Source organism: Oncorhynchus mykiss, chromosome 13, assembly GCF_057628025.1.
Source record: "Oncorhynchus mykiss isolate SJ-2025 chromosome 13, ASM5762802v1, whole genome shotgun sequence".
NCBI lineage: Eukaryota > Metazoa > Chordata > Actinopteri > Salmoniformes > Salmonidae > Oncorhynchus > Oncorhynchus mykiss.
Window position 1 is genome coordinate 53,761,712 of NC_143034.1, and position 24,691 is coordinate 53,786,402.

General features: G+C 45.2%; 1 protein-coding gene across 2 annotated transcripts in view; it reads left to right on the forward strand.

The window, feature by feature from the left end:
* LOC110486511 (myosin-9) overlaps positions 1-24,691 on the forward strand; it is a 31,970-nt gene continuing 7,279 nt past the window's right edge. Inside the window, exons 1-25 of one of the 2 annotated variants that reach the window (XM_021558159.3) lie at positions 128-452; positions 12,554-12,888; positions 14,273-14,429; positions 15,265-15,292; positions 15,439-15,532; positions 16,227-16,247; positions 18,103-18,195; positions 18,314-18,377; positions 18,816-18,914; positions 18,994-19,137; positions 19,221-19,316; positions 19,562-19,833; positions 20,112-20,285; positions 20,550-20,723; positions 20,844-20,958; positions 22,133-22,320; positions 22,482-22,603; positions 22,763-22,832; positions 22,942-23,102; positions 23,225-23,333; positions 23,456-23,587; positions 23,725-23,931; positions 24,017-24,154; positions 24,238-24,361; positions 24,434-24,605. In XM_021558159.3, coding sequence (XP_021413834.1) covers positions 12,559-12,888; positions 14,273-14,429; positions 15,265-15,292; positions 15,439-15,532; positions 16,227-16,247; positions 18,103-18,195; positions 18,314-18,377; positions 18,816-18,914; positions 18,994-19,137; positions 19,221-19,316; positions 19,562-19,833; positions 20,112-20,285; positions 20,550-20,723; positions 20,844-20,958; positions 22,133-22,320; positions 22,482-22,603; positions 22,763-22,832; positions 22,942-23,102; positions 23,225-23,333; positions 23,456-23,587; positions 23,725-23,931; positions 24,017-24,154; positions 24,238-24,361; positions 24,434-24,605 — 3,284 coding nt within the window. In that variant the 5' untranslated portion in view covers positions 128-452; positions 12,554-12,558. Of the gene's footprint in view, positions 453-12,553; positions 12,889-14,272; positions 14,430-15,264; positions 15,293-15,438; positions 15,533-16,226; positions 16,248-18,102; positions 18,196-18,313; positions 18,378-18,815; positions 18,915-18,993; positions 19,138-19,220; positions 19,317-19,561; positions 19,834-20,111; positions 20,286-20,549; positions 20,724-20,843; positions 20,959-22,132; positions 22,321-22,481; positions 22,604-22,762; positions 22,833-22,941; positions 23,103-23,224; positions 23,334-23,455; positions 23,588-23,724; positions 23,932-24,016; positions 24,155-24,237; positions 24,362-24,433; positions 24,606-24,691 lie in introns of both variants that reach the window. The other variant, XM_036941229.2, reaches the window with a different exon arrangement.

Here is a 24,691-nt window from a genome sequence, read left to right on the forward strand (position 1 = left end):
GCACATACCTCCTTCATTAAACACCACCTTATCTGTGCCCCCCTTCTCCTCCCCTCAACTATTTCATGTTCAAGATTTTATTTTGCCCAGTGGCACTAGTTTCTCCACTTGGAAACGCCCCTTCAATAGCATTATTGGCCCAGACGGTAAGGATTATTATAACATTGGCTGGGAGAAGCTGGGAGGGCGGAGACATAACATATAGGCCCCTCCCCCTCTGGACCGCACCCCGACTGACAACGCAAAGAGCGAATTTAACTAGCTAGTGGAAGAGAGGAGGAAAGAGAAAAAAAGAGTGAGGGAGAGGGAAGAAGAGAACACTATAGTTTGATCCGAGTTATTTGCGAGGCTGCTGTCGACTGAAAAGGAGTTTGTTTCGCGGCGACACGGAGACAGACTCAGCCACCGGTTGTAGCTAGCCAACCCCAAAAGACTCTGCATCTCAACAGCAGGTAATAATCCCGCTAGCTAGATATCTATTCTAGCTACATTCTCATTTCCTTCAGCCTTGGCTCTTCACATGCTTGTGTCTAGCGGTGAACAAGTGTACCTAACCAGGAAGGACGGGAACTGCAACTTCATCACCTCACTGGGTGGGAACTCATAACCCAGATGTATGAATTGTTCACTTTTCAACATCCAACTGTATTAACTTTTGCTTACATAGTTGATTCAATTTCAGGTGGAAAGTAGTTTCATTTTAACAGGCACGGTGTCAAAGAAAGATGGTATCAGCGACTAAAGAAGCAATGGCGAGAAAATGTTGCAAGTAACGTAAGCTAACTTGCTAACTACAGGAAGTGATTCGCATGAATGAGATGTAGAAAGGGAGGGAATGAAAAGTAACTCCAAATAATGGAACGCATCAACTATAAGCACGGTCCTGTTTACAACCATTTTGACGTGTCTATTTCATCGCGGATTAACATGTTGTATAGTTTAGGTTTCGCTGTGTGATCAGCCGCTTTGCAAGCAAACAAGTTTGTAGGCTAACGTACCCCGGGAGTGTTGTTGCGCACCATTACGTCACTCTATAATTGATTCGCTGTGTACGTCCACGCTTCCTGTTCGATTGATGCTTTAGGTCTACGTCATTGAATTTGTTTAATGTATTTCAGCCTACACTCCAATGAAATCATTATGCGTGAAATGACAATGTATCCAGTCGTGTACAGTATTACTTTACATTTTCTGAGTTATGATAAATTATCTTTCTTGGCTTAAGTAATTGAACTAAATTAGACTATATTCACTTTACTCGGTAGGCCTAGTGAACCTTGTTACACGACCAGACATTATATATGCAATGACACCAGTCTAAATTCTTTGTCAGTAATTTGGGTTTGGTCAGTGTTTTTGTTTTGTGAAATTATAGATTGATGCAGTACTTTGATTCTGATTATTTCGACCTCAGGGACTTTGCCTGGCTACCCAAACTCGTTGCTCCGGCCAAACGCTATGCCACGCCCACTGATATTAGTTTCTTCTCCACAATGAGTCTGGAATGGAGTACCTCCCCAACGCAGAGGCTAGCATTCTAGAAATCAGAGTCCCTAACAAGGGGATGTTCTGGATTTCAGGGCAAATGGAAAGCGTCTGATGCCACTTCCACTTTTGGATGTTAACAATGTGACTCCATCTTAACTCCTCCACATTTATCGGATTGGTTGAACATTACAGAAGAGAACCTCACCCCAAGTTGTCTTTTATCTTCTCGTCAAGACCAGTATGTAGGGGATCTAGTTTCAGGAGTTTCTTTTACGCCTGCCAGTTAGGTTGTTAGAACACAAACCCATTCTAACCATTCTGATTTGGACCAGAACCAGAACGAACACAAGTCGGTAAAGCAGCATTTTGTAACATTCATTGGCTTTGATAGTCTGATTGGTTTGAGATGATCCAATCACTGGTGACCTTAATTTTGACCTCACCACAAACAACTTCAACTTTGGCAGTCTCAAGCTGAATTGTAGCGAAATATAGAGCAGAGGAAGAATTCAGTGTGAGTCGTCAGGCAATCTGGGACTCTCAAATTACGCATGGTTCTCCAGTGAGCTTGGGCAATTCTCCTGATATAGGAACATGGCTCAGTCTAGGCCTGTGCGAAAGTCTGTTCCCACTGCACTGAGTGAATGTCTGCCCTACAGATATAGCCACATTTTAATATCATGCCCATTAATTCAAACTTGTTATTTCAAGGGAAACACAGGCCTATGTCTTAGAACAGAGTTTCTGTCTTTTGAAGGTAACAGTATGCAAAGTCAAGTTCATGACTTTCTTGCATACATCCTTGGTCTCTCTGGTGTCTTTCTATTTCACTAAAGCAGGGTGTTGGTTCCTGTCAGAATAACATAATTTCCTGTTTGTGCTTTCACTGCACTGAACTGTGAATCAAACCCCTGGCAGCATCTGAAACGAATACTCTGGATTTCAACATTACTCATTGGAAAGGCATTCACCATTATTATTAGTTATAATGACCTTTTAGATATAAACTGATTAGTCTAACTTGTCGTGATCTTACATTTTACTGACTGTTTCAATGATGTCCCTACTAGACTGTATCCAGTTCATGACCAGTGGGTCGACCACATTTGGTCAGTATGTAGTCTAGCCTAAAAATCTGCTTAAAATCATACAGGACACATTCAAATGCCTGTTAATGTGTTGAAGGACAACTAGAATGCAGACATCCTGGCTAAGGTAGATTACTGTTAGGAACCAACTTGCTTTTGTTTCAATTTGGGTCAAGGGCACCGTGGCACAAAAGTGTCCCACAGTTATCCAGGGTTCAGTGGTAGCTGTGATTCTTGAGTTGATGCTATCAGTTAGTCCCAAGACGTTTCTGACCTGGTTTCTGTCAGGTGAGGTCCTCTAAACTAACTGTAGATTTACAGGACTATAGTTGCCCTTGCAGGGATGAGAGACAGTAACATGGGCAAATGCTTGATGATAATCCAGACAATGGAAGCAAAAAATAAAGAGCACTACATTTTTGAACATGCCATCAAAATTAGGTCATTTCCCCAAGTAAACAATCCTAATTTTATATTCATTTTAGGCCCTATATACCAGCTAGCTACAGCAGACCAGATGAAAGGTCATCATCTAGACAGGACTACAGTTTATGCTTCATTGCTATTTATGAGCCATGTCATATAATGTACACTACATCACCAGTCAAAGGGGCAAGTAGAACACAAAGATCAATCATCCACATGAGAGTCAAAATCATTTGAGTAATGTATACAGACCTGCTCATAGCCACTGATCAGCATATAAACATGGGTCACATTCTCTTCTTAAAGCTGGAATCCTTAATGGTGAAACTGTCATGTCAGATTGGGATATTACAACAAAGTTACTGTAAACAAGTTTCTTCATCAGACGTCATTGTGTGATACAACAACAGAATATGTACTGCAACCTTTTTTAACTACACTGCTCGACGCACCTCACCTCTGTTACATCCATAAAACGATAACGACGGTGCTGTGGAGGACAGTGGAGCTGTTTCCCCTAATACGGATTCCATCTTTAAACTAGGGTTGGGAATTGCCAGGGACCTCACAATATTTCCATGATAATTGGGTGTCGATACGATATGCATTGCGTTTCTCACAATTGTATATGTATTACGATTTGGTACTGATATTAAAAAAATATACGTATTTTTTTTTCTTGGAATTTGCCGTTCCAAACATATTGCTCACCATATGTATGCTGCTGAGATACAAGTGAGAGCATGAGAAATACATCATGGAAGTGTCCTATAAACAAACAAACAAGCTATGAAGGAAAAATACTGGATTTTTAAAATAAAATTCAAGTACATTTCTTTGCAATCACTATTTTAAATAACAGGTTGGATATCATGGATTCTTAGTATTACAGACATCAAACACAGGATATTACGTGCGTGCATACATCTGTGCTCTCTGATTCAGGCTTGAGTCATATTTTACTGCAGCTGGCTTGCCAGTCAAATTCTTTTAAACATTTATTTTACTGCCATTACTCTCGCTATCTATTTATATGTAATAAATTCATTCTATTGTTCAGTCTGGCTTGAACAATATGATTTGAATTGGGTCAATCGGATTGGTCGACTTGGCAGGGACACCCAATGTATCAGCTAAAAAGGCCTAGTGCAAATCCCACTACTAGGTCTATTCTACTGTTTGCTTACTTGTTTCTTTCCTTCCTCCTACTCCATTCTGTCAATTTCTCATACCTCCTATTTGGGGCCCCCTTCCCATCCTCCCTCTCACAGCACACACCTGTAGGGTTCCACTGACTGCAACAATAGCAGGAAATGACTAATCTATGTCTGGGGTTCCAAACAAACAAGGCTTGTTCTCACTTCTCTGGACTTAACCGTGGAAACACTGATTGCTGCTTGGTTTATGATGCATGCCAGGCCTATGCTGGGTGGGGGGATAGTTGTCCTTTATTAATTTATAGTGAACAAAAATAAAGCAACAATGGAACAATTTCCAACATTTTGAGTTACAGTTCATGTAAGGAAATCAGTCAACTGAAATAAATGAATTGGGCCCTAATCTATGGATTTCATATGACTGGGAAGACTGATATGCATTGGTTGGTCACAGATGCCTTCAAAAAAAGGTAGGGGCATGGATCAGAGAACCAGTTAGTATCTGGTGTGACCACAATTTGCCTCGTGCAGCGTGACACATCTCCTTCACATAGGATTGATCAGGCTGTTGATTGTGGAATGTCGTCCCGCTCCTCTTCAATGGCTGTGTGAAGTTGCTGGATATTGGTAGAACTGGAACATGCTGTCATATACATCAATCCAGAGCATCCCAAACATGCTCAATGGGTGACATGTATAAGTATGCAGGCCATGGAAGAACTGCTTCCAGGAATTGTGTACAGATCCTTGCGACATGGGACCGTGCATTATCATGCTGAAACATTAGATGACAGCGGCAGATGAATGGCACAACAAGGGGCCTCAGGATCTTTTCACGGTGTGTCTGTGCATTCAAATTGCCATTGATAAAATCTATTGTGTTCATTGTTCGTAGCTTATGCCTGCCCATACCATAACCCCACCACCACCATGGGGTGCTCTGTTGACATCAGCAAACCGCTCACCTACACCATGCCATACATGGTCTGCAGTTGGGATGTCAGTTGGACATACTGCAAAAATTCTCTAAAACGACGTTGGAGGCGGCTTATGGAAGAGAAATGAACGTTTAATTCTCTGGCAACATTTCGGGTGGACATTCCTCGAGTCAGCATGCCAATTGCACACTCCCTCAACTTGACACATCTGTGGCATTGTGTCGTCTGACAATTAAACATTAGTGTATTTTTACTGTCCCCGACACAAGCTGCACCTGTGTAATGATCATGCCGTTTAACTAGCTTCTTGATATGCCACACCTGTCAGATGAATTGTCTTGCCAAAGAAGAAATGCTCACTAAGAGGGATGTAGCCAAATTTGAGAAGCTTTTTGTGCGTATGGAACACTTCTGCAAATGTTTATTTCAGCTCCATGAAACATATGACTAACACTTTATTGCGGTTATATTTTTATTCAATGTAACTAATGGAGAGAAGCAGATTACTAGTTAGGTAGAGGTCTTTTACACCATGTGGGTGGTGAAAAGCTACCTTGCATGTCAGAAAAGAGACTTTGTTCCATGTTGGGTGTGATCTGCGCACCTGATGTGTTTGGTTTTGTAGGCGTGTATACATGTATGTGTCAGACTGGCTATTGCCCAACAGTCAACTTGAGCACTCGAACACAGTTTCACACTGAACTTTGAAACGCTCTCTGCACGGGGACGTCCCTCTGACTGCCACTCCATATTTTATTCCTCTGTCAACACAAATGCAGGTCAGGTTCCATATGCCCAACTAGTTTCAATACAGCACATGTTCAACTGGCCGTGAGTGCTTTTTGTTTGACTGGTGAATAGCCTCCATAAACGCTAGACGCCATTTGTTGTCTTCATGTAGCCTAGACTACATAGTGATTCAAAGGGAGTGCTCTTATATTGTAGATAAGACTTCTAGTCAGAGGTAAGGAGATATAGGAGTTAGCAGACCAAAAGGGAGGGGATGGTTTAGTCTAAGTGGGGGTAAAAATGAGATGAAGACATCTTCAGTGTTCACGGTCAGGTGAAAGATGTTTTATGTCCTGAGTAGGGTTTAGAAAGACATGTTTATTTAAATGACTGAGGAAGCAGGTATGTATGACTCCCTCCAGCATTCTTTCACAACAGTTAAAAGGCTTATGTAACATTATCTAATATCAATGCGCTTTCGCTTGTTCAATATGGCTGTCAGAATGACAACAGAAATATGAGCCGTTTCATAAGCCCTTTGACCCCAAATCATTATACGTGTGTAGGCGTATGTGTCAGACTGACACCTACTGGCTGTCAACCAGTACAGTTAATATAATAATTCTAAAGGAAATGGTGCTGCAAGACTAACCGGTTGCTTAGAGTTTGTTTTTTATGTGCATCTCTAGTGAGGAATGTGGAAAAATAGTGGATAAGGGTTTGTCATGGAGTGTGGTTCGTTTCCAGGACTTAATTTACTGCAGTCTGCAGAGGGCTGAGAACTTCTCGTTTCAACGGTGTCTCCTGGCGCACTCTGCAAGAATTCACACAACAAAGTTCCACAAATGGCAAAATAGTTTTCCCGCTTTGTCATTTCCTCTTCCCCTCTCTCTCTCCTCGGCTCCCCCTCCCTCCCCTCTTTTAGGCAGGGAGACGGTGTCTGAGTCCATAATGAACTTAGACACACTCCACCTCTCCTGCCCTCTGGCCTCGTCTGGCAGTCACACTCTCTCCCTCAGGGCATCAGACAGTGGTGAGGACTAGAAGAGGTAAGGCCAGGGGGCAGGAGATGGAGCGAAAGGCCGTTAAAGCTTAACATGCATGCTAGACTGGACCCAACAAGAGACCATCTGATGACTAGAGTAGGGACGGACAGGGTAGGATGTGATATGAGGAGGATGTATTTATGGCTCCATTAATATTCCAGTCAATGGAGACCTATACCATGGCCAGTTGGCCACAGCTGTTTAACAGCTTTATAATGTGGCTGGTGGGATACAAGGCTTATTGTACATGGTCAGGTTTTAAATGTAGCCTTTGGTCTCTGACTGGCGAGATGGAGGATCAAGACCTTGGTTTTTCCAGCTACTCAGCATAGCTCTGTGTGAGGAGGAGCAGGGGAAGGCACTGAGCTGGAATGAATTGAGTGGAGAAAGGAGGGAGGGAAGGATGGCTCTGAGCAAGCAGCCCTTAGTGTGCCTTTTTAACGAGAGGGCCAGGAGTTGACAAGGACACTCCTTACTTCCTCCCTTTGTGCCTTCATTCTTGTCTCTGAAGTTGGTTCTAAACCCCCCCCTTGTTATTCAGCCCGTGGTTCCGCTCCTATCGTAGGCCACTTCTCTGACTAAGCACCACCCTTCCAAGATGTCGGAGTCTTTTTCTTAGCCTTGAATGACATGTTAGCTAGTCATTGATTGTCAGATGGGTTCGGTCACATTTAGGGACTGTTGGAGGGATTGGTTTCCTTGTATTCCACGTGTCGCCTTCATTAATCTGTAACTCTGCATGAGTAACTACCAGAACGGCTAATCTCAATGTAGCCAACCTTCAATAGATCAGTCTGTTTGTACAGCTGAACAGAGTTTAACGTGACAAGACATGGGGGGGCCTTGCAACTGCGCAGTACTTGGCTTCAGGCTTAGTGGCGTCCCAGGTTGAGTGAGGATGTGGCCAAACAGAAGGCTGTGGACTTTGGTGGCCAGACAGAAGGCTGTGGACTTTGGTGGCCAGACAGAAGGCTGTGGACTTTGGTGGCCAGACAGAAGGCTGTGGACTTTGGTGGCCAGACAGAAGGCTGTGGACGTTGGTGGCCAGACAGAAGGCTGTGGACGTTGGTGGCCAGACAGAAGGCTGTGGACGTTGGTGGCCAGACAGAAGGCTGTGGACTCTGAGTCATAATAAAATACGTCGGTCTACCCAGTGTTCTCTTAATGCCATAGACATTGCCTAGCCTGTACATCATTGACAACGGCTGACCATCACACTTCAGGTTTGCCTTCACTTTTCAATGTAGAGCACCTTCCATAGAATGACTATGAAAAGAATAGATGTGGTTATAAATGTAGCCCTGTGCTGCTCTCAGGAGATGGATGGAGGAGATGCGTCACTGACTAATCTGTGTCAAGACGACGTGTATAGGACGCAGCACAGGCCTCTTCTCCCTCCCCAGGGCCGTCCAAAACGGCTGCATGCTCTCCTTTTTGAAGTCTCATTTTATCATTGTTATTTCTGTTCAATATCATTGTTATATTCCTATCCTGCTGGCTTATCCATGTCTTGCTGGTAGACAATACAAGCTCAACTCTCTGGCCCCCATCCTGCCTCCACTCAACAGATGGCCTGTATATGTTTGAGCTGCTTGTTTGACTTTGTTTTCATGTAGGCCACACGTTTTTTTTCTTCTCTCTTCATGCTACACGCCCACGTTAGCCTAGCTGACGCTGATAAGAATCAATCCCAGAGCGTTGGTGTGTTGAGGCTGTACTCCCTACTGCTTGTTTTTGCCAAGCAGGAAAACAATGGTTAACTATTGCAGTCAGGCATTAGCTGTGTTAGGACTGCATGGAACTGACTAGACTGCCCCTTGGTGTGGTTGCTGGTTATGTTTGCCTAACGTTGCAGATGGTTAGGCCCTGCCACAGTCAACTGTTATACTGTACAGCCTGTGGGTGCATTACCAGGGCTAGGTGATATTGATGTATCGTGAGTGTTTTTAAGGGCTCGAACACACCAATAGCGTTTGCCTGCTTAGAGCACTTTGCAACCAATTTTTTAAAATATAAAAAAATATATGTCAAATCTCGCAAAAATGTCCTCAGACATCAACAGCGTGCTGAAAAATTGGTTGACGAATGGGAGATCCACATCCGTTTCAACGTGTGCGATCCTCGACTGATGTGGTGATGGGAGTAGAGGCAGAGAGACTGGAAGGAAAGACCAGGAGACTGGTGATCAGAGGAAAGAAATGTGCAGCATTCCTTTGCTCTCTGTCTTTGATAAAGGGTCAGTATGGGAGGAATGTGACCCTGGAAGACTGGATAAACAGAGGGGGGGTGGGGAGAGGGAGACTGGAGCTGACCGAGAGGGGTCCGGAGGGACTCATTTGTGATGTACCTCACTCTAAAGTAGGAAACGGTGAAGTAAGGGTTGGGAAAGGGGAGGGTGTAGTGATGGAAGTCAGCTGTAGAGCTCTGAGGAGGGTGAAGAATGGTGCTACAGTCCTGGTTCCCTAACTTATATCAGGGTTAATGTGCCGTTTTTAGTATTTCTCATAACCCTCTGTCAGCAGTGCAGTACAGCCTTTCTCAATACATTCTCAAACATCTACTTGCCCTAGCCTTTGTGTGCAGTAGAATGCATTGCCCCCAGTGTAGGTTAACATGCCTATAAAATAACTTTTCCCCATTCTACATCAGGTAAACCTCACATTCAATAATGCTGCTATTTCGTAAGAATAGCTTTATGATGGCAGGCACTGTAAGAGAACTTGCCACCTGTAAACCCCCCCCCCCCCCCCCCCCAAGATTTCACAAACTGCATTTCCAAATTATCCAAACAGAAACTCTGCCAACAAACAAAGCTCATAAGTATGGTAAAGTGGAAAAAAAACTTGTAACCTTTTTGAGTGTGTGCTGTCTTGCAAAGTTGAGTATGTAAAACAAAACATTGCCATTTGTTGTAAAATGTTAAATTTTATTTCTACCCTAGGGAGTAAAGGAAAGTTTTAGGCTAACGACCCTGGCGGTGGTGGGAAAGCACAACTCTCCCGTTGTTGGAATGTTCAGATAATGGCCTTCCCTTTTCTCTACCTCTGTGTATAGCTAAACGTTATGAAACACCCGTCCCTCACCCCCACTGGATTCTGGTAATACTTGTCTTGTCTCTCCATGTGGGTTACACCATGGAACTGACTTCAATGACTTAAAGATGTTGTTCATGAGCTGTGAACCGGTCCTGTTTGGGCCTGCAAGCCATGTCGCTCACGTCTGGCATTGTGGTTGTTTTACACAAGCGTTGTAAACAAGATTCAAGACTGAACATTGTGTTTAGGCCTTTAACCCCAAAGTATTTAAACTTTTAGTCCCTTGAATGTTCTCCAACATTTTTGAATGTTGGAGGTTCCTCAAGCCTCATTATGTATGTCTATTAGCCTCCCACTCTGACGTGCTCCTCGTCCCTAGAAACCGAACGTTGCGAAACGCATTGTTTTTGAAGATTTTCCTCCAAGTATGTAATCAATGAAGTCTGTCCCAAAACCACATATTTAAATGAGATGGTCAGCACATGTTGCACATTACCATGAATATACAGTTGAAGTCAGAAGTTTACATACACCTTAGCCAAATACATTCAAACCCAGTTTTTGACAATTCCTGACATTTAATCCTAGTAAAAATTCCCTGTCTTAGGTCAGTTAGGATCACCACTTTATTTTAAGAATGTGTAATGTCAGAATAGTAGAGAACGATTTCAGCTTTTATTTCTTTCATCACATTCCCAGTGGGTCAGAAGTTTACATTCACTCGATTAGTATTTGGTTGCATTGCCTTTAAATTGTTTAACTTGGGTCAAATGTTTTGGGTAGCCTCCCACAATAAGTTGGGTGAATTTTGGCCCATTCCTCCTGACATAGCTGGTGTAACAGTCAGGTTTGTTGGCCTCCTTGCTCACACATGCTTTTTCAGTTATGCCCACAAATTTTCTATAGGATTGAGGTCAGGGCTTTGTGATGGCCACTCCAATACCTTGACTTTGTCCATAAGGCCATTTTGCCATAACTTTGGAAGTATGCTTGGGGTCATTGTCCATTTGGAAGACCCATCTGCGACCAGGCTTTGACTTCCTCACTGATGTTTTGAGATGTCGCTTCAATATATCCACATAAATTTCCTTCCTCATAATGCCATGTATTTTGTGAAGTGCACCAGTCCCTCCTGCAGCAAAGCACCCCCACAACATGATGCTACCACCCCCGTGCTTCACGGTTGGGATGTAGTTCTTCGGCTTACAAGCCGTCCCCTTTTTCCTCCAAGCATAACGATGGTCATTATGGCCAAACAGTTCTATTTTTGTTTCATCAGACCAGAGGACATTTCTCCAAAAAGTACGATATTTGTCCCCGTGTGCAGTTGCAAACCGTCGTCTGGCATTTTTATGGTGGTTTTGGAGCAGTGGCTTCCTTGCCTTAAGGTTGTCGGTTTCATAGGACTCGTTTGACTGTGGATATAGGTACTTTTGTACTTGTTTCATCCAGCATCTTCACAAGGTCCTTTGCTGCTGTTCTGGGATTGATTTGAACTTTTCACACCGAAGTACGTTCATCTCTTGGAGACAGAACGCGTCTCCATCCTGAGCGGGATGACGACTGCGTGGTCCCATGGTGTTACTTGCATACTATTGTTTGTACAGTTGAATGTGGTAAATGTTTGTAAATTGCTCCGAAGGATGAACCAGACTTGTGGAGGTCTAGAATTGTTTTTCTGAGGTCTTGGCTGATTTCTTTGGATTTTCCCAGGATGTCAAGCAGAGAGGCACTGCATTTGAAGGTAGGCCTTGAAATGCATCCACAGGTACACCTCCAATTGACTCAAATGATGTCAATTAGCCTATTAGAAGCTTCTAAAGCCATTACATCATTTTCTGGAATTTTCCGAGCTGTTTAAAGGCACAGTCAACTTAGTGTATGTAAACTTCTGACCCACTGGAATTGTGATACAGTGAATTATAAGTGAAATAATCTGTCTGTTAACAATTGTTGGAAAAATTACTTGTCATGCACAAAGTAGATGTCCTAACCGGCTTGACAAAAGTATAGTTTGTTTAACAAGACATTTGTGGAGTGGTTGAAAAACAAATTTTAATGACTGTTCTAAGTATGTAAACCTCCGACTTCAACTAAGTTTCACAGCACTGTAAGTTACGATTTTTTAGAGACCTTCTTGGCTGGAGAAGGAGCGCGGCCTTTAATTTGATTTAGCATCCGTAGCTGTTGCCTGAATAGTGGGGCCTTGTTGAGATAAGTGTGTTTTATGTTGACCTGACCTAACCTGAGCGCTCCATGTTGTAGAGGAAACATTGGTGACCCCGACATTCCTCAGACATTACATCAAGGCAAACGGCCAGGGACCAGACCTCTCTGACAGACAACTCACAACCCAACAAACTTTCTGGGCAGTGGCTAGCTTTAGATCAGAACAACCCATGGGTATTGTGGATATAGATTGCCGCAAGGGTGAAATAAAATTTCATCCCCACATTCTTGTTTTGGGGATAGATATAGCTTTGTAGTTTAAGGGAAGTCTTTGTTTACTTGGCTCAGTATATGTCAGGACTGTTGCTCATTTACGTCAGGTTTGTTTGTTGGTGGCGGTCTAACTAAATAGAATTGGTACTACAACTAAATGCTCGATTTCCTAGCCCTAACCAACTTCTGGGTCTCTTTCCACAGCAACCATGGCGACGGACGCAGACAAGTTCCTGTACGTGGACCGCAACATGGTCAACAACCCTCTGGCCCAGGCAGACTGGGCCACCAAGAAGCTGGTGTGGGTGCCGTCGGAGCGGCTGGGCTTCGAGGCAGGATCTGTGAAGGAGGAGCGAGGTGAAGAGTGCCTGGTGGAGCTGGCAGACTCTGGCAAGAAGGTGAAAGTCAACAAGGATGACATCCAGAAGATGAACCCGCCCAAGTTCAGCAAGGTGGAAGACATGGCCGAGCTCACCTGCCTGAACGAGGCCTCGGTGCTGCACAACCTCAAGGAGAGATATTACTCTGGCCTCATTTACGTGAGTATTATATACAAGGCACACACTGAACTGAAGGACACAGTCCCAGCCTGTAGAACCTGAAAAAGAAATTCTGATACTACAGCACATTGAAGGACCTCACCTCATTGTATAATACGTGTGTCAATCATTACTCTGTGTTCATGTGAACACTCCTGACTCACTCTTGCCCCCCCATACGAGAGCTGATTTTTAGCTGTTATCCAAGGTCTTGCTTAATGCTGGTTACGAAAGCACTGTCTGCTCATGTCACGACTTGGCCTGGTTCCAAACCAGTTTGTCCTCCTTTCCTGCCCCATTAAGCCAATTGTGTCAGATGACCCATTATGTGCAGGTTGCCATCCCAAATGAAAGGCTGTAATGTTTACCAAACATACGAGTATGTTCAGTCCTCCCTTTCTGGCTCCCTTCCCTCTCTTACTCGCTCCTTCTGTGTTTGGAGTACTGCTGTAAACAGGAATCTGCAGGGAACAATACTCTCCTGGGGGGGGGGGTAAAGCTGTTCAGAGTTGAGTTTTAAATGGAGATGGAATGTAAATCGTGCTCTAATTATTGTTCCCCCATAATGCCATTTATCCCTCTGTCCACGACGGAGTGAATTGGTGCCTGCTACATTGGGCTTTGACCCGGTCAAGTCAACACACCCTGGCCCTCTTGGGGTTTGGGTCCTGCCGTGTTGTGCGCCACTGAACCGGGTACCCTTCTGAAACCTCCCCCCTTGGGAGAGGCAACTGAGACAGCTACCAGACCAGAAGCAAGGGCAATGGGGAGTGGAGGACAGGAATGTAGCTGAGAGGGAAGGAAATAGAAATATGGAGGGCTGATGAACAAAAGTGAAGTGGGGAGGAGAGCTGCTCCAGATGCCCATACCAAGATGAGGGGAGGCTTTAGATAGGTATAATGAAAGGGACAGAGGGGGTGGGGTGAAATTACCTCGGATGATGTCACTGTTTGGTAGAAGGTCTTGGTGATTGTGAAACATGACTGATCAAGCCCAGCCTCTGGCTGTAGTCAGGGAGGGAGATTGGGAAATAAAGTATGGAGCTGGTGTTGACGACAGACTTGGAGAGGGTTAGATTCAGAAAATAATGTTCACCATGATCTCCCCATATACATCTGTCCAGTCTTGTTCTTGACTGTAGACCATCAATTATAAAATATACAGTCAGTTTAAACTATTACATTGGCAGGTCGGAGTGATTTCTACTGCAGTCTCTCACTGATGTCACTTCAATTAAAATTCTGTCGATCTCAAGACTAGCCAAAATCCAATGTAAGAAGGCCAGTCAAGTCCGACTCTAGTGTTCTTGGTTCAGGACATGGATAGAGGAGAGCATGTATGTTCAGTAGCCAATATTAATAAGTGTTTCTCTTTGTATCACAGACATACTCTGGGCTCTTCTGTGTGGTTATAAACCCCTATAAGAATCTGCCCATCTACTCAGAAGAGATTGTGGATATGTACAAGGGCAAGAAGAGGCATGAAATGCCCCCCCATATTTATGCCATCACTGACACGGCCTACAGGAGCATGATGCAGGGTAAGCCAAGGTCCTTATTATACTACAACATCGTAGTAAGTAACCTAGCAAATGTATTCAGATAAGGCTAATGAGTAAAACGGTAGTATTATTGGTAGTATTTTAACATCCATGTTTAGTAAGATCATTTGTCTAGAAGATAAGAATCGGTTCAGACTCCTCCCAGGCACACTTGGATCTGAAAGTCTGCATTTAAGTAGTGAAGCGTTAGCCTTGATTTCTGAGGGTTCCTGCCTTCCATAACCAAGGAAAGGCCATTAGTTAGTCTGTAAGGGAATGTAGTCTACATGCAGTACATTCTCAGTACTCTCTTTCTCAGACCCATTACCTTGATGTACTGTTTGGTGTTGTCAGGCTGTCCATTCACTCCCTCTTGTCTTGTTAGTCCATGGTTGGCCCCCATTTAAGTAAAGGGAGTCATTTAACTCTAGAGGAGAGGGAGGGAGTTACCGTGCAGTATGGGGATGGTTAAGTGGCTTGTTGGTTAAAAGGCATCACCCTTTCCATTCGCAGGAAGCCGGGTATTGATTTCCTGTGTGACCAATGCGCTTCCTGTTTCAGAGACAAAAATGTGGTGCATGTGCTCCTGAGATAGCAAATACACACTGTAGAATTCACATTTTATATGAAGCCAGCTGGCAACAACATACTTTAGTTGTTCTGACAATGGAACTGAAGTTCCTCTGCACCACAAGCACCCATGAAGGGCTGCAAGTAATAGCAGAAACTATTCTGTCACTATTGAATTCAACTGTCCCCTCATGTTATTCAATCCAACTTAATGCATGTAATATGGACCTTTTTTTAAAAATCTTGGCCCCACCTCTTTTCACAGACCGTGAAGACCAGTCCATTCTTTGCACGTGAGTCTTGAGCACAACTCTATGAACAGCAAATCTTGGTCTCTCAACATGACCTTGAAATATCAATGTTTGGTGTGATAATGCTGATAACCGATTTAAGGAAGTCACTTTTTTGATTCTGTCCTCCTTCCTTTTCTCTTCCACAGAGGAGAGTCTGGTGCTGGGAAGACGGAGAACACCAAGAAGGTCATTCAGTATCTGGCCCATGTGGCCTCTTCCCACAAGACCAAGAAAGACCAGGTCAGTCATCTACTCTACTATTCTCTCTCATAATTCCCTCTCCTCTTCATTTCTCTCTCTACTCTCTTTCCTATTCCTTTTTTTCTTTCTCTTCACCATGCTCTCACACTCTGCGTGGGCCTGGTTTCCTATGGTCCTTTATCAGCTCGGAACCAGGCTTTTCCGAGTCCTCAATGTTCAACTACTTGTACTGTGATTGTATGTGCGTTTGAGAAATAGTGTTGCCAGTGGTACTTAACATTACATCATTGTCAAGCCATCGCCATATTGTTCCAGGTCTTGGATAGGTGCTGCTTCTACATCAGTCACACCGCTCTATGGTGCCATAGAGGACCTCTAAATAAGGGTTGGCCAGTCTTGGTTCTTTAAGACTGACCGTAGCACTGCAGGAGGTAGATTAAACTCCCTTGGTAGCTGGTTCATAGTGTGATATCAAAACTACAGTGGACTGGCTATATTATTCCTTTTGTTGACATTCCTCCTCCAGCGGCTGAGCTGAATCAAAGTGACCTCCGGTCAACTCTATAAAGCCATGAGACAAAATGTAACCCTGCAGTGCTGTAGTTGGCCATCCCTGTGATGGATGCAGCTGTGACTACAGGGTTCAAGAGAGGCCCAGTCTTTTCTGAAAGCAGACCAGTATCTGTATCTATCATTCCTTTGAGGTTGTGTGTTTCTCTTTTCCCATCAACAGACCAGCTCGTTCCTGTCACATGTGAGTTACCCCCCCCCCCCCCATCACCCCCCTTCCTTCCTCTCCCATCACACATCTCTGGATCTCCTCCTCCACGCCCTTCCTCCCTCTCCTTGGCTCTTGCACTGTCGCTCCCTCCTCCCCCGTGCTGCTGGAGCGTGCTCTTTGGTGGGCTAGTGGGTCACTTGGAAGTGTAGGTCACATGACCAGTGTCGGTCCAGAGGAAGGAATGTTCTTTGTTAAAGGGGAAATTGCCATTAGAATTCAGCCAGACAAAACTGAGAGCGCATCCCTTTTTGTATTGTTGATTTGATCTTCTAAATACTAAGTTTAAAGATGTTTAATGAGTAAACAGCTCTGCAGTTTGACAAGTCTGGCTGGATTTTGCATAACGCTGTTGATCCTGTGTTTTCCCCCTGGTGGTTCCAGAAGTGTGCTTGATGTGTTCACCTGTGTGTGAGACTCCATCATGTCTGCTTGCTGTGTGTGTGTGTTCCAGTGTGTCTGTTCAGAGATCTGGTCAACGTTCTCTCAGCTCCCTCTCCATTTCTCACTCTTTGTCCACACCATTTTAAAGATCTCTGGACAAACTCACTGAGTTGCTGTGTGCATTGTGACGCCAGTGGACTAGTTGTATAAGTGTGTGTTCGTTCACTGGGGATGCTTCATACCAGTCAACAGATCCATTATTCCCTGCTCCTTACTACCGTTTAAAGCCTGATAGTGGTGTAATGTATAGGATTAGTTAGGGATTGGTTTTACACTAACATTGTCCTTGAAGATTCAGGGTAAAAGGTTCAGTGAGCTCCTCAGATTGATAACATTGACAAAGCCACTACTATAGCAGCTTCATTTAACATTTTGAGTCATTTTAGCAGACACTCTTATCCAGGAAGAGTTACAGGAGCAATTAGTGTTAGTGCCTTGCTCAAGGGGACACTGACAAATGTTACACCTAGTCGGCTCGGGGATGCGAACCAGCAACCTCTTAACTGCTATGCTATGTAAGAATATTAGTGCAAGTCTGTATTTTTATTGGGTGGATTGAAGTGATTTCCACCCAATATGTGCCAAGCTCCTCACATGTTGACACCGCCTCAGCTGTAACAGACTCTTGAAGGTTATCAGTAGGCTTTCCTGTCCATGCATTAGATCCTTTTAAAATTGAAGTTCACTGTAGTATTACTAATGGCATTTTAGATGGAGTCATGTGCATGGATCCACCTGTACAACAGTCTGAAGTAGAGCTCAGTGTGAACTATGTACAGATTTCTGGCTGTAGGGGTTGTGTATACTTCATGTCGGTGTAGTGAATCTTGACAGTCAGTTCTCTGCATGGGGTCTGGGGGTTACTCTGGGTGAAGGGTTACTGATGAGGGCCACAGGGTTGTCCATTGGGTCTCAAGGTGTGGGCACTAACACTGCGCTGTGTGTGGGGTATTGTGGACTTGTGTATGTTCCCGTGTGTCGTGATTTTCAATGGTCTGCATGCAGTTTTTTATTTTCTCCATAAGTAAGGTAATGCAGTTGTGTGAATAATCGTATGACTTATGATTAAATGATGGGTGTGAAAAGGTAACATCCAAACACATCAAATGTTTAAGCAACTGAAATCCTCATAATTAAGTGAAACTAAAGTAAATTTAAAGCAGATGACTGTAGTTCTCACAGTGCATGACTACGAATCATCCATTGGAATCACCAAAGGTATTCACAGTTTGAGCCCACTGCTGAGAAAGGACAAATGGCATGTCCTGTTAGTGTCACTATAGAATTTGCACTAATCTAGATGTGTCCTTATAAGGAGGTGGTGGTTTAAAGAATCCAATGGGATAAAGTCATTGGTTGATAGAGCGGTTCTGTGTTTGTCCTCTAGGGTGAGCTGGAGAAGCAGCTGCTGCAAGCTAACCCCATCCTGGAGGCCTTTGGAAACGGAAAGACTGTCAAGAACGACAACTCATCTCGATTCGTAAGACCTTTTTTTAAATCTTAGTGATGCTTGTGGTTTGACTTCAATTTATTTTATTTTTTTGTTGGACAAGTATTTCCTGCTTCCTTAGTCATTCACTATGTTCTCTCTCTCCCAGGGAAAATTCATCAGGATTAACTTCGATGTCAACGGATACATCGTGGGGGCCAACATTGAAACCTGTATCCTTCATACTATGTTAACCACAATGAAATTCACTCCCTCATTTGAAATATACAATAATTTGGGGTCCTGAGTGGTGCAGCGGTGTAAGGCACTGCATCTCAGTCCTAGAGGCGTCACTACAGACACCCTGGTTCGAATCCAGGCTGTATCATAACCAGCCGTGTTTGGAAGTCCCATAGGGCGGCTCACAATTGGCCCAACGTCATCCAGGCTAGGGTTTGGCCGGTGTAGGCCTTCGTTGTAAATAAGAATTTGTTCTTAACTGACTTGCCTAGTTAAATAAAAATGCCTTAGTCTATAGATTTGAAGTGTAGTTTAACTCCAGACATCTGTTAGTCTTTCCAATAAACTAGTAAGTCACACACACTTGCCCCGGCCAGTAGAAGCTCACAATCCAGTCTGAATGAGTGGCTCCTTGACAGTCTAACCACCAGACCTGCTGGAGAAGTCCCGTGCCATCCGCCAGGCCAAAGACGAGAGGACCTTCCATGTCTTCTATTACATGCTCACTGGTGCTGGAGACAAACTGCGCTGTAAGCCTCCTTCGTTATCAACTTTATCAAGTACAGCTAACTGTGCATATCAGATGTAATAACTCTGTGCTCCCCTCAGCCGAGCTGTGTCTGGAGGGATACAACAACTACCGCTTCCTGGTCAATGGAAACGTGACCATCCCTGGCCAGCAGGATAAGGACCTGTTCACTGAGACCCTGGAGGCCTTTAGGATCATGGGCATTCCAGAGGATGAGCAGATTGGTGAGGGGGAGGACGGGACACACTACCCTCTCACTGGTTTACTTTGGGGGGGTGTGACTCTAACCTCTGGACTCCTCATGCAGGTCTGCTGAAGGTGGTGTCTTCCGTGCTCCAGCTGGGCAACATGAGCTTTAAGAAGGAGCGCCATTCAGACCAGGCCTCCATGCCTGACGACACGGGTACAGCAAACCTTTATGTGGGCTGGTTTGATCATGACAAGGAGATCCTAGTATCTGTCAATTACACTCTACTGACCAGCAGATTATACACTTTTCAGTCCACCAGAATTATTTTTTGTTTCAAAGTCTAGTTCCATGCACTGCTGTAGGCATCAAACTGTTATTCCCTGGGGGGGTCCCTCCCGGGGTCCCTCCCTCTCAACACTAACTCTCATCTCTCTGTCCCCCATCCCGCCCTGTCATAGCTGCTCAGAAGGTGTGCCACCTGATGGGCATGAGCGTGACAGACTTCACCCGTGCCATCCTGTCCCCTCGTATCAAGGTGGGCAGGGACTACGTGCAGAAGGCCCAGACCCAGGAACAGGCTGAGTTTGCAGTGGAGGCCCTGGCCAAGGCCACCTACGAGCGGATGTTCCGCTGGCTGGTGATGAGGATCAACAAGGCCCTGGACAAGACCAAGAGACAGGGAGCCTCCTTCATCGGCATCCTGGACATCGCTGGCTTTGAGATCTTTGAGGTAAACTGGAGTGGGGGAAAGACCAACGCGATTACAATGTTTTGAGTAAGACCAGAGGGTATATTTGTTAAAAGCGATTTCCTCTTCTCTCGCCATCTCCACTTATCTAGTAAGACAGAATGGGGGTGAAATTCAGGTGGATGCCTACAGGGAATCTGTTTTCACCTGTCTAGTTCTTTCACATCACTGCAGACTAGGAAAAGGGGACAAATACACTTGAGCCTCTTAGTTTTTGTTCATGATGGTGAATGCACTTTCTGATTTTCTTTCTCCTCTAGCTGAACTCATTTGAGCAGCTGTGCATCAACTACACCAACGAGAAGCTGCAGCAGCTGTTCAACCACACCATGTTCATCCTGGAGCAGGAGGAGTACCAGAGGGAGGGCATCGAGTGGAGCTTCATCGACTTCGGCCTGGACCTGCAGCCCTGCATCGACCTGATTGAGAAGCCTGTGAGTCTACCCCTCTGAACCTTCGTATCTCCCTACCCTTAAATCATGTACTGTATACTCCCTTTCTCACTCCACCCTTCCCTGTATGTAACTCCCTGTTAACCTCTCACTTCCTACAGTCTCATCCCTTTCTCCCAATCCTCTCCCATATCTCGCCACCTCCCTTTCTCTTCCCCCTCCATCTCTTTCAGTTAGGTCCCATGCTATGCTGCACCTCCAGGCTCCCTGGTCTCTCTGTAAGCCTTGTTCTCTGCTCTCCCTCAGGCTAGCCCCCCTGGTATCCTGGCCCTTTTGGATGAGGAGTGCTGGTTCCCCAAAGCCACTGACAAGAGCTTTGTGGAGAAGGTCCTGCAGGAGCAGGGCACCCACTCCAAGTTCCACAAGCCCAAGAAACTGAAAGATGAGGCTGACTTCTGCATCATTCACTACGCCGGGAAGGTAAACAGACCAGTAATGAAGGCAAAGCTTAGACTCTGCTTAAACTGTGCGCCCTTGGACATCATGTCCCAGGCAAACCTTGTGTAATACTATTGTCTATATGTTGTGCCGTCTCCTCAGGTGGACTACAAGGCTGACGAGTGGCTGATGAAGAACATGGACCCTCTGAACGACAACGTGGCCACGCTGCTCAACCAGTCCACTGACAAGTTTGTGTCTGAACTGTGGAAGGATGGTGAGTGAAGCCAATGATGAGAGTTAGCAACCAGTAAGAAGAACAGACTTAAGTGGAATAACCTTCATGCTGGGAATTGCTGCTATGTTTTCAGTGAAGGGTCTCTTCCTGTCTCATATCCACTTTTCTCTCTCGTCTCGTATCCAATGTCTGGTGTCTGGACCTTTGTTCTTACCGATCACTCTGTTTTGGTTTCTATCCATCTGCTCCTCTGTACGACCCGTTTTCGTCTGTTATTCTCCCTCTTACTGGGTCTCAGAGGTACAGAGGTCTCAGAGAGCCTATTTTTATCAGCGTTTTCCTTTTCTCCACTCAGATTCAGGTGACTCTTTCTTTTGTCTCCTTTATTTACTCCAATTCTGCTCATCCTTCTGTTCACACTAATATGAACCTTTCCATCTTCTCAGCATCAACTGCCTATGTTTTTATCCTGTCTTCATACCCTGTTTTCCCTGTGGCTCAATGTTGATTTACCATATATATTTACAAGGGGTTGTAATGACTGCCCCCCCCCCCCCCCTCCCCCCCAGCTCTGTGTGCAGTGAGATCTACTACTTGTTGCTCTTTCATTGGACTCTCCTTCTCTCCCTCTGTGTAATAGTGTGGTTTGGGACCCCTGGTGTTGCTCATGGGTACTGCAGCAATGGGTATATACTGCATGGGTTTGGTTCCGTCGTCACCAATACAAACATGCCCACAAATGCACAGTTTGTCACAAAACATTGATTTCCACATAGTATGTCGGTTCGCACCACACATTTGACATATTAAGATGGTGGCATAGTGTAAGCAGTTACGTGTGTATACACACACACACACACTTCACTCACTGCATCGAGTTGCGTCTCATTCTAGTGTGATTCCCTCCTACCCCACGCTTCACTGGCATTTTGACCCCTCTCATTCCCCAAATCCCCCTTCCTACTGTATTTGTCCTCTCTGCATTGACCCAGTATTGTGGTGTCACTGGTTTTGAACCTGTCGCCATCTCTCACCATCCCCCATGTAGAGATGGGATCACCCCCATCACCATTATACTCTACTTCATGTGTTTTATGTTGTGGTTTGTTTTCACTGTGTGGAGTTTGCCTGGTTTAGATATAAAGAATGTGAAAGCCTCTTATCTCACGTCACCCTTTCTCCTCCTCTTTTTCTTCTGTCTTCCCCCTCTCAGTGGATCGTATCGTGGGCCTGGATAAGGTTGCAGGGATGTCTGAGATGCCTGGTGCCTTTAAGACCCGTAAGGGCATGTTCCGCACGGTGGGCCAGCTTTACAAGGAGCAGCTGTCCAAGCTCATGGCCACTCTGAGGAACACCAACCCCAACTTTGTCCGCTGCATCATCCCCAACCACGAGAAGAAGGTACCAGTAGATCAACTCCACCAGTGAAAACATCCAAACAATAGTTTCTCTCAAGATGCCATTGTACGCAACAGAGGCACCCGCAGCTTATCTTAGTGGTATCTTGGCAGCTTTTTTTATTTACACATCTAAACATGTTCCCTTTCTTCCCTCCCCTACAGGCTGGTAAGCTAGACCCCCACCTGGTTCTGGACCAGCTGAGGTGTAATGGTGTTCTGGAGGGGATCCGTATCTGCAGACAGGGCTTCCCCAACCGTATCGTCTTCCAGGAGTTCAGACAGAGGTACTGTGAACACTCCCATTGTGGCTGTATACAAATGTCTATTTTCACCAGTTCCCCAACTTAACCTCATATTGTTGTTGCATCATGCTGTGTATGTTGCTTTTAGTGAGTTGAGTCCAACTGATGATCCCATGCATATACCTTTTGTCTCTCTATAAGGTATGAGATCCTCACACCCAACTCTATCCCCAAGGGCTTCATGGATGGCAAACAGGCCTGTGTGCTCATGGTAAGAGAGGGGCATTATTATCTTGTTCTACAACATTGTCACTCATTCAGAATGAAGAGATGAATGTTGTCAGTTTAGCTGATTGTATACCTCACCCTCCTTCTGTCAGATCAAAAGCCTGGAGCTGGATCCCAACCTGTTCAGGATTGGTCAGAGTAAGGTGTTCTTCAGGGCTGGAGTGCTGGCTCACCTGGAGGAGGAGAGAGACATGAAGATCACTGACGTCATCATCAGCTTCCAGGCCTGGTGCAGAGGCTACGTGGCCCGCAAGTAAGGAGACCCCCTGACTCCAACTGTCTATCATATGGCTGCAGTGGAAATGTTCTGATGTCTTATAACTGTATTTGGACGATACCAAAGTGTTTCTTGCTCTCTCTCTGCTTGCTCTGCAGGGCCTTTGCCAGGAGACAGCAGCAGCTGACTGCCATGAAGGTGATCCAGAGGAACTGTTCTGCCTACCTCAAACTCAGGAACTGGCAGTGGTGGAGACTCTTCACCAAGGTACACATTATACTTATGCTAATGTTGTTCCTATACAATGCTACTCGACTCAGCCAAACCCCCGGGGAATACTGCCGTACAACTGCCTTTTCGCTTCTCTTCTGAACTGTCCCCCTCCCCAGGTGAAGCCCCTGCTGCAGGTGAGCAGGCAGGAGGAGGAGATGCAGGCCAAGGATGATGAGTTGAGCAAGGTGAAGGAGAGGCAGGAGTATGCTGAGATTCAGCTGCAGGAGATGGAGGTCAAACAGCACCAGGTAAGATGGAGGCCCTCATCACTGAAACAGCCCTGAAGTGACATGTTGATCATTTTATAATGAAACAATAATTGCTCAAGCTTACTTGAAAATGCATTCATGAACCCGTAACACCATATTGTCTCTGTCTCCCCCAGTTGAGTGCGGAGAAGCAGGCCCTGCAGGAGCAGCTGCAGGCTGAGACAGAGTTGTGTGCCGAGGCTGAGGAGATGAGAGCCCGTCTGGCCGCTAAGAAGCAGGAGCTGGAGGAGATCCTTCATGACCTGGAGGCCAGAGTGGAGGAAGAGGAGGAGAGAGCCACACATCTGCAGACCGAGAAGAAGAAGATGCAGCAGAACATCACAGTGAGGACACACACACAAACCAACACACTTTGTGTGCAGCATGGCAGGTACACACTGTAATAACTCTTTCCCCGTGTGTGTGTAGGACCTGGAGCAGCAGTTGGATGAGGAGGAGGCTGCCAGGCAGAGGCTGCAGCTGGAAAAGGTGACCACAGACTCCAAGCTGAAGAAGATTGAGGAGGACGTCATGGTTCTTGAAGACCAGAACAACAAACTCATGAAGGTCCGTATACAACCAATGGGCAGACGGTTGTATGGATGGATAGAATTATGTTGTGAACTCCTGTTTGTCTGTGTGTCCCACAGGAGAAAAAGCTAATGGAGGAGCGTATCTCTGAGTTCACCTCTAACCTGACTGAGGAGGAGGAGAAGTCCAAGAGCCTTCAGAAACTCAAGAACAAACACGAGGCCATGATCACTGACCTAGAGGGTAGGTGGAGCACACACCGTGTTGACCAAGTTGCTCTTATATCCTACTTAACATGTTCTCCTTCTCTATTAGACCGCCTGCGCAGGGAGGAGAAGGGCCGTCAGGAGCTGGAGAAGAACCGGCGTAAGCTGGAGGGAGATTCTACTGATCTCCTTGACCAGATAGCTGAGCTGCAGGCCCAGATCGCTGAGCTCCGTGCCCAGCTGGCAAAGAAGGAGGAGGAGCTGCAGGCAGCCCTGGCCAGGTGGGATCTCTACAAGATCTCTGCAATCACATGCATACATACAATGACTTTAGTGTGATCACTCTGTAAATTGTATTTTCATGGCA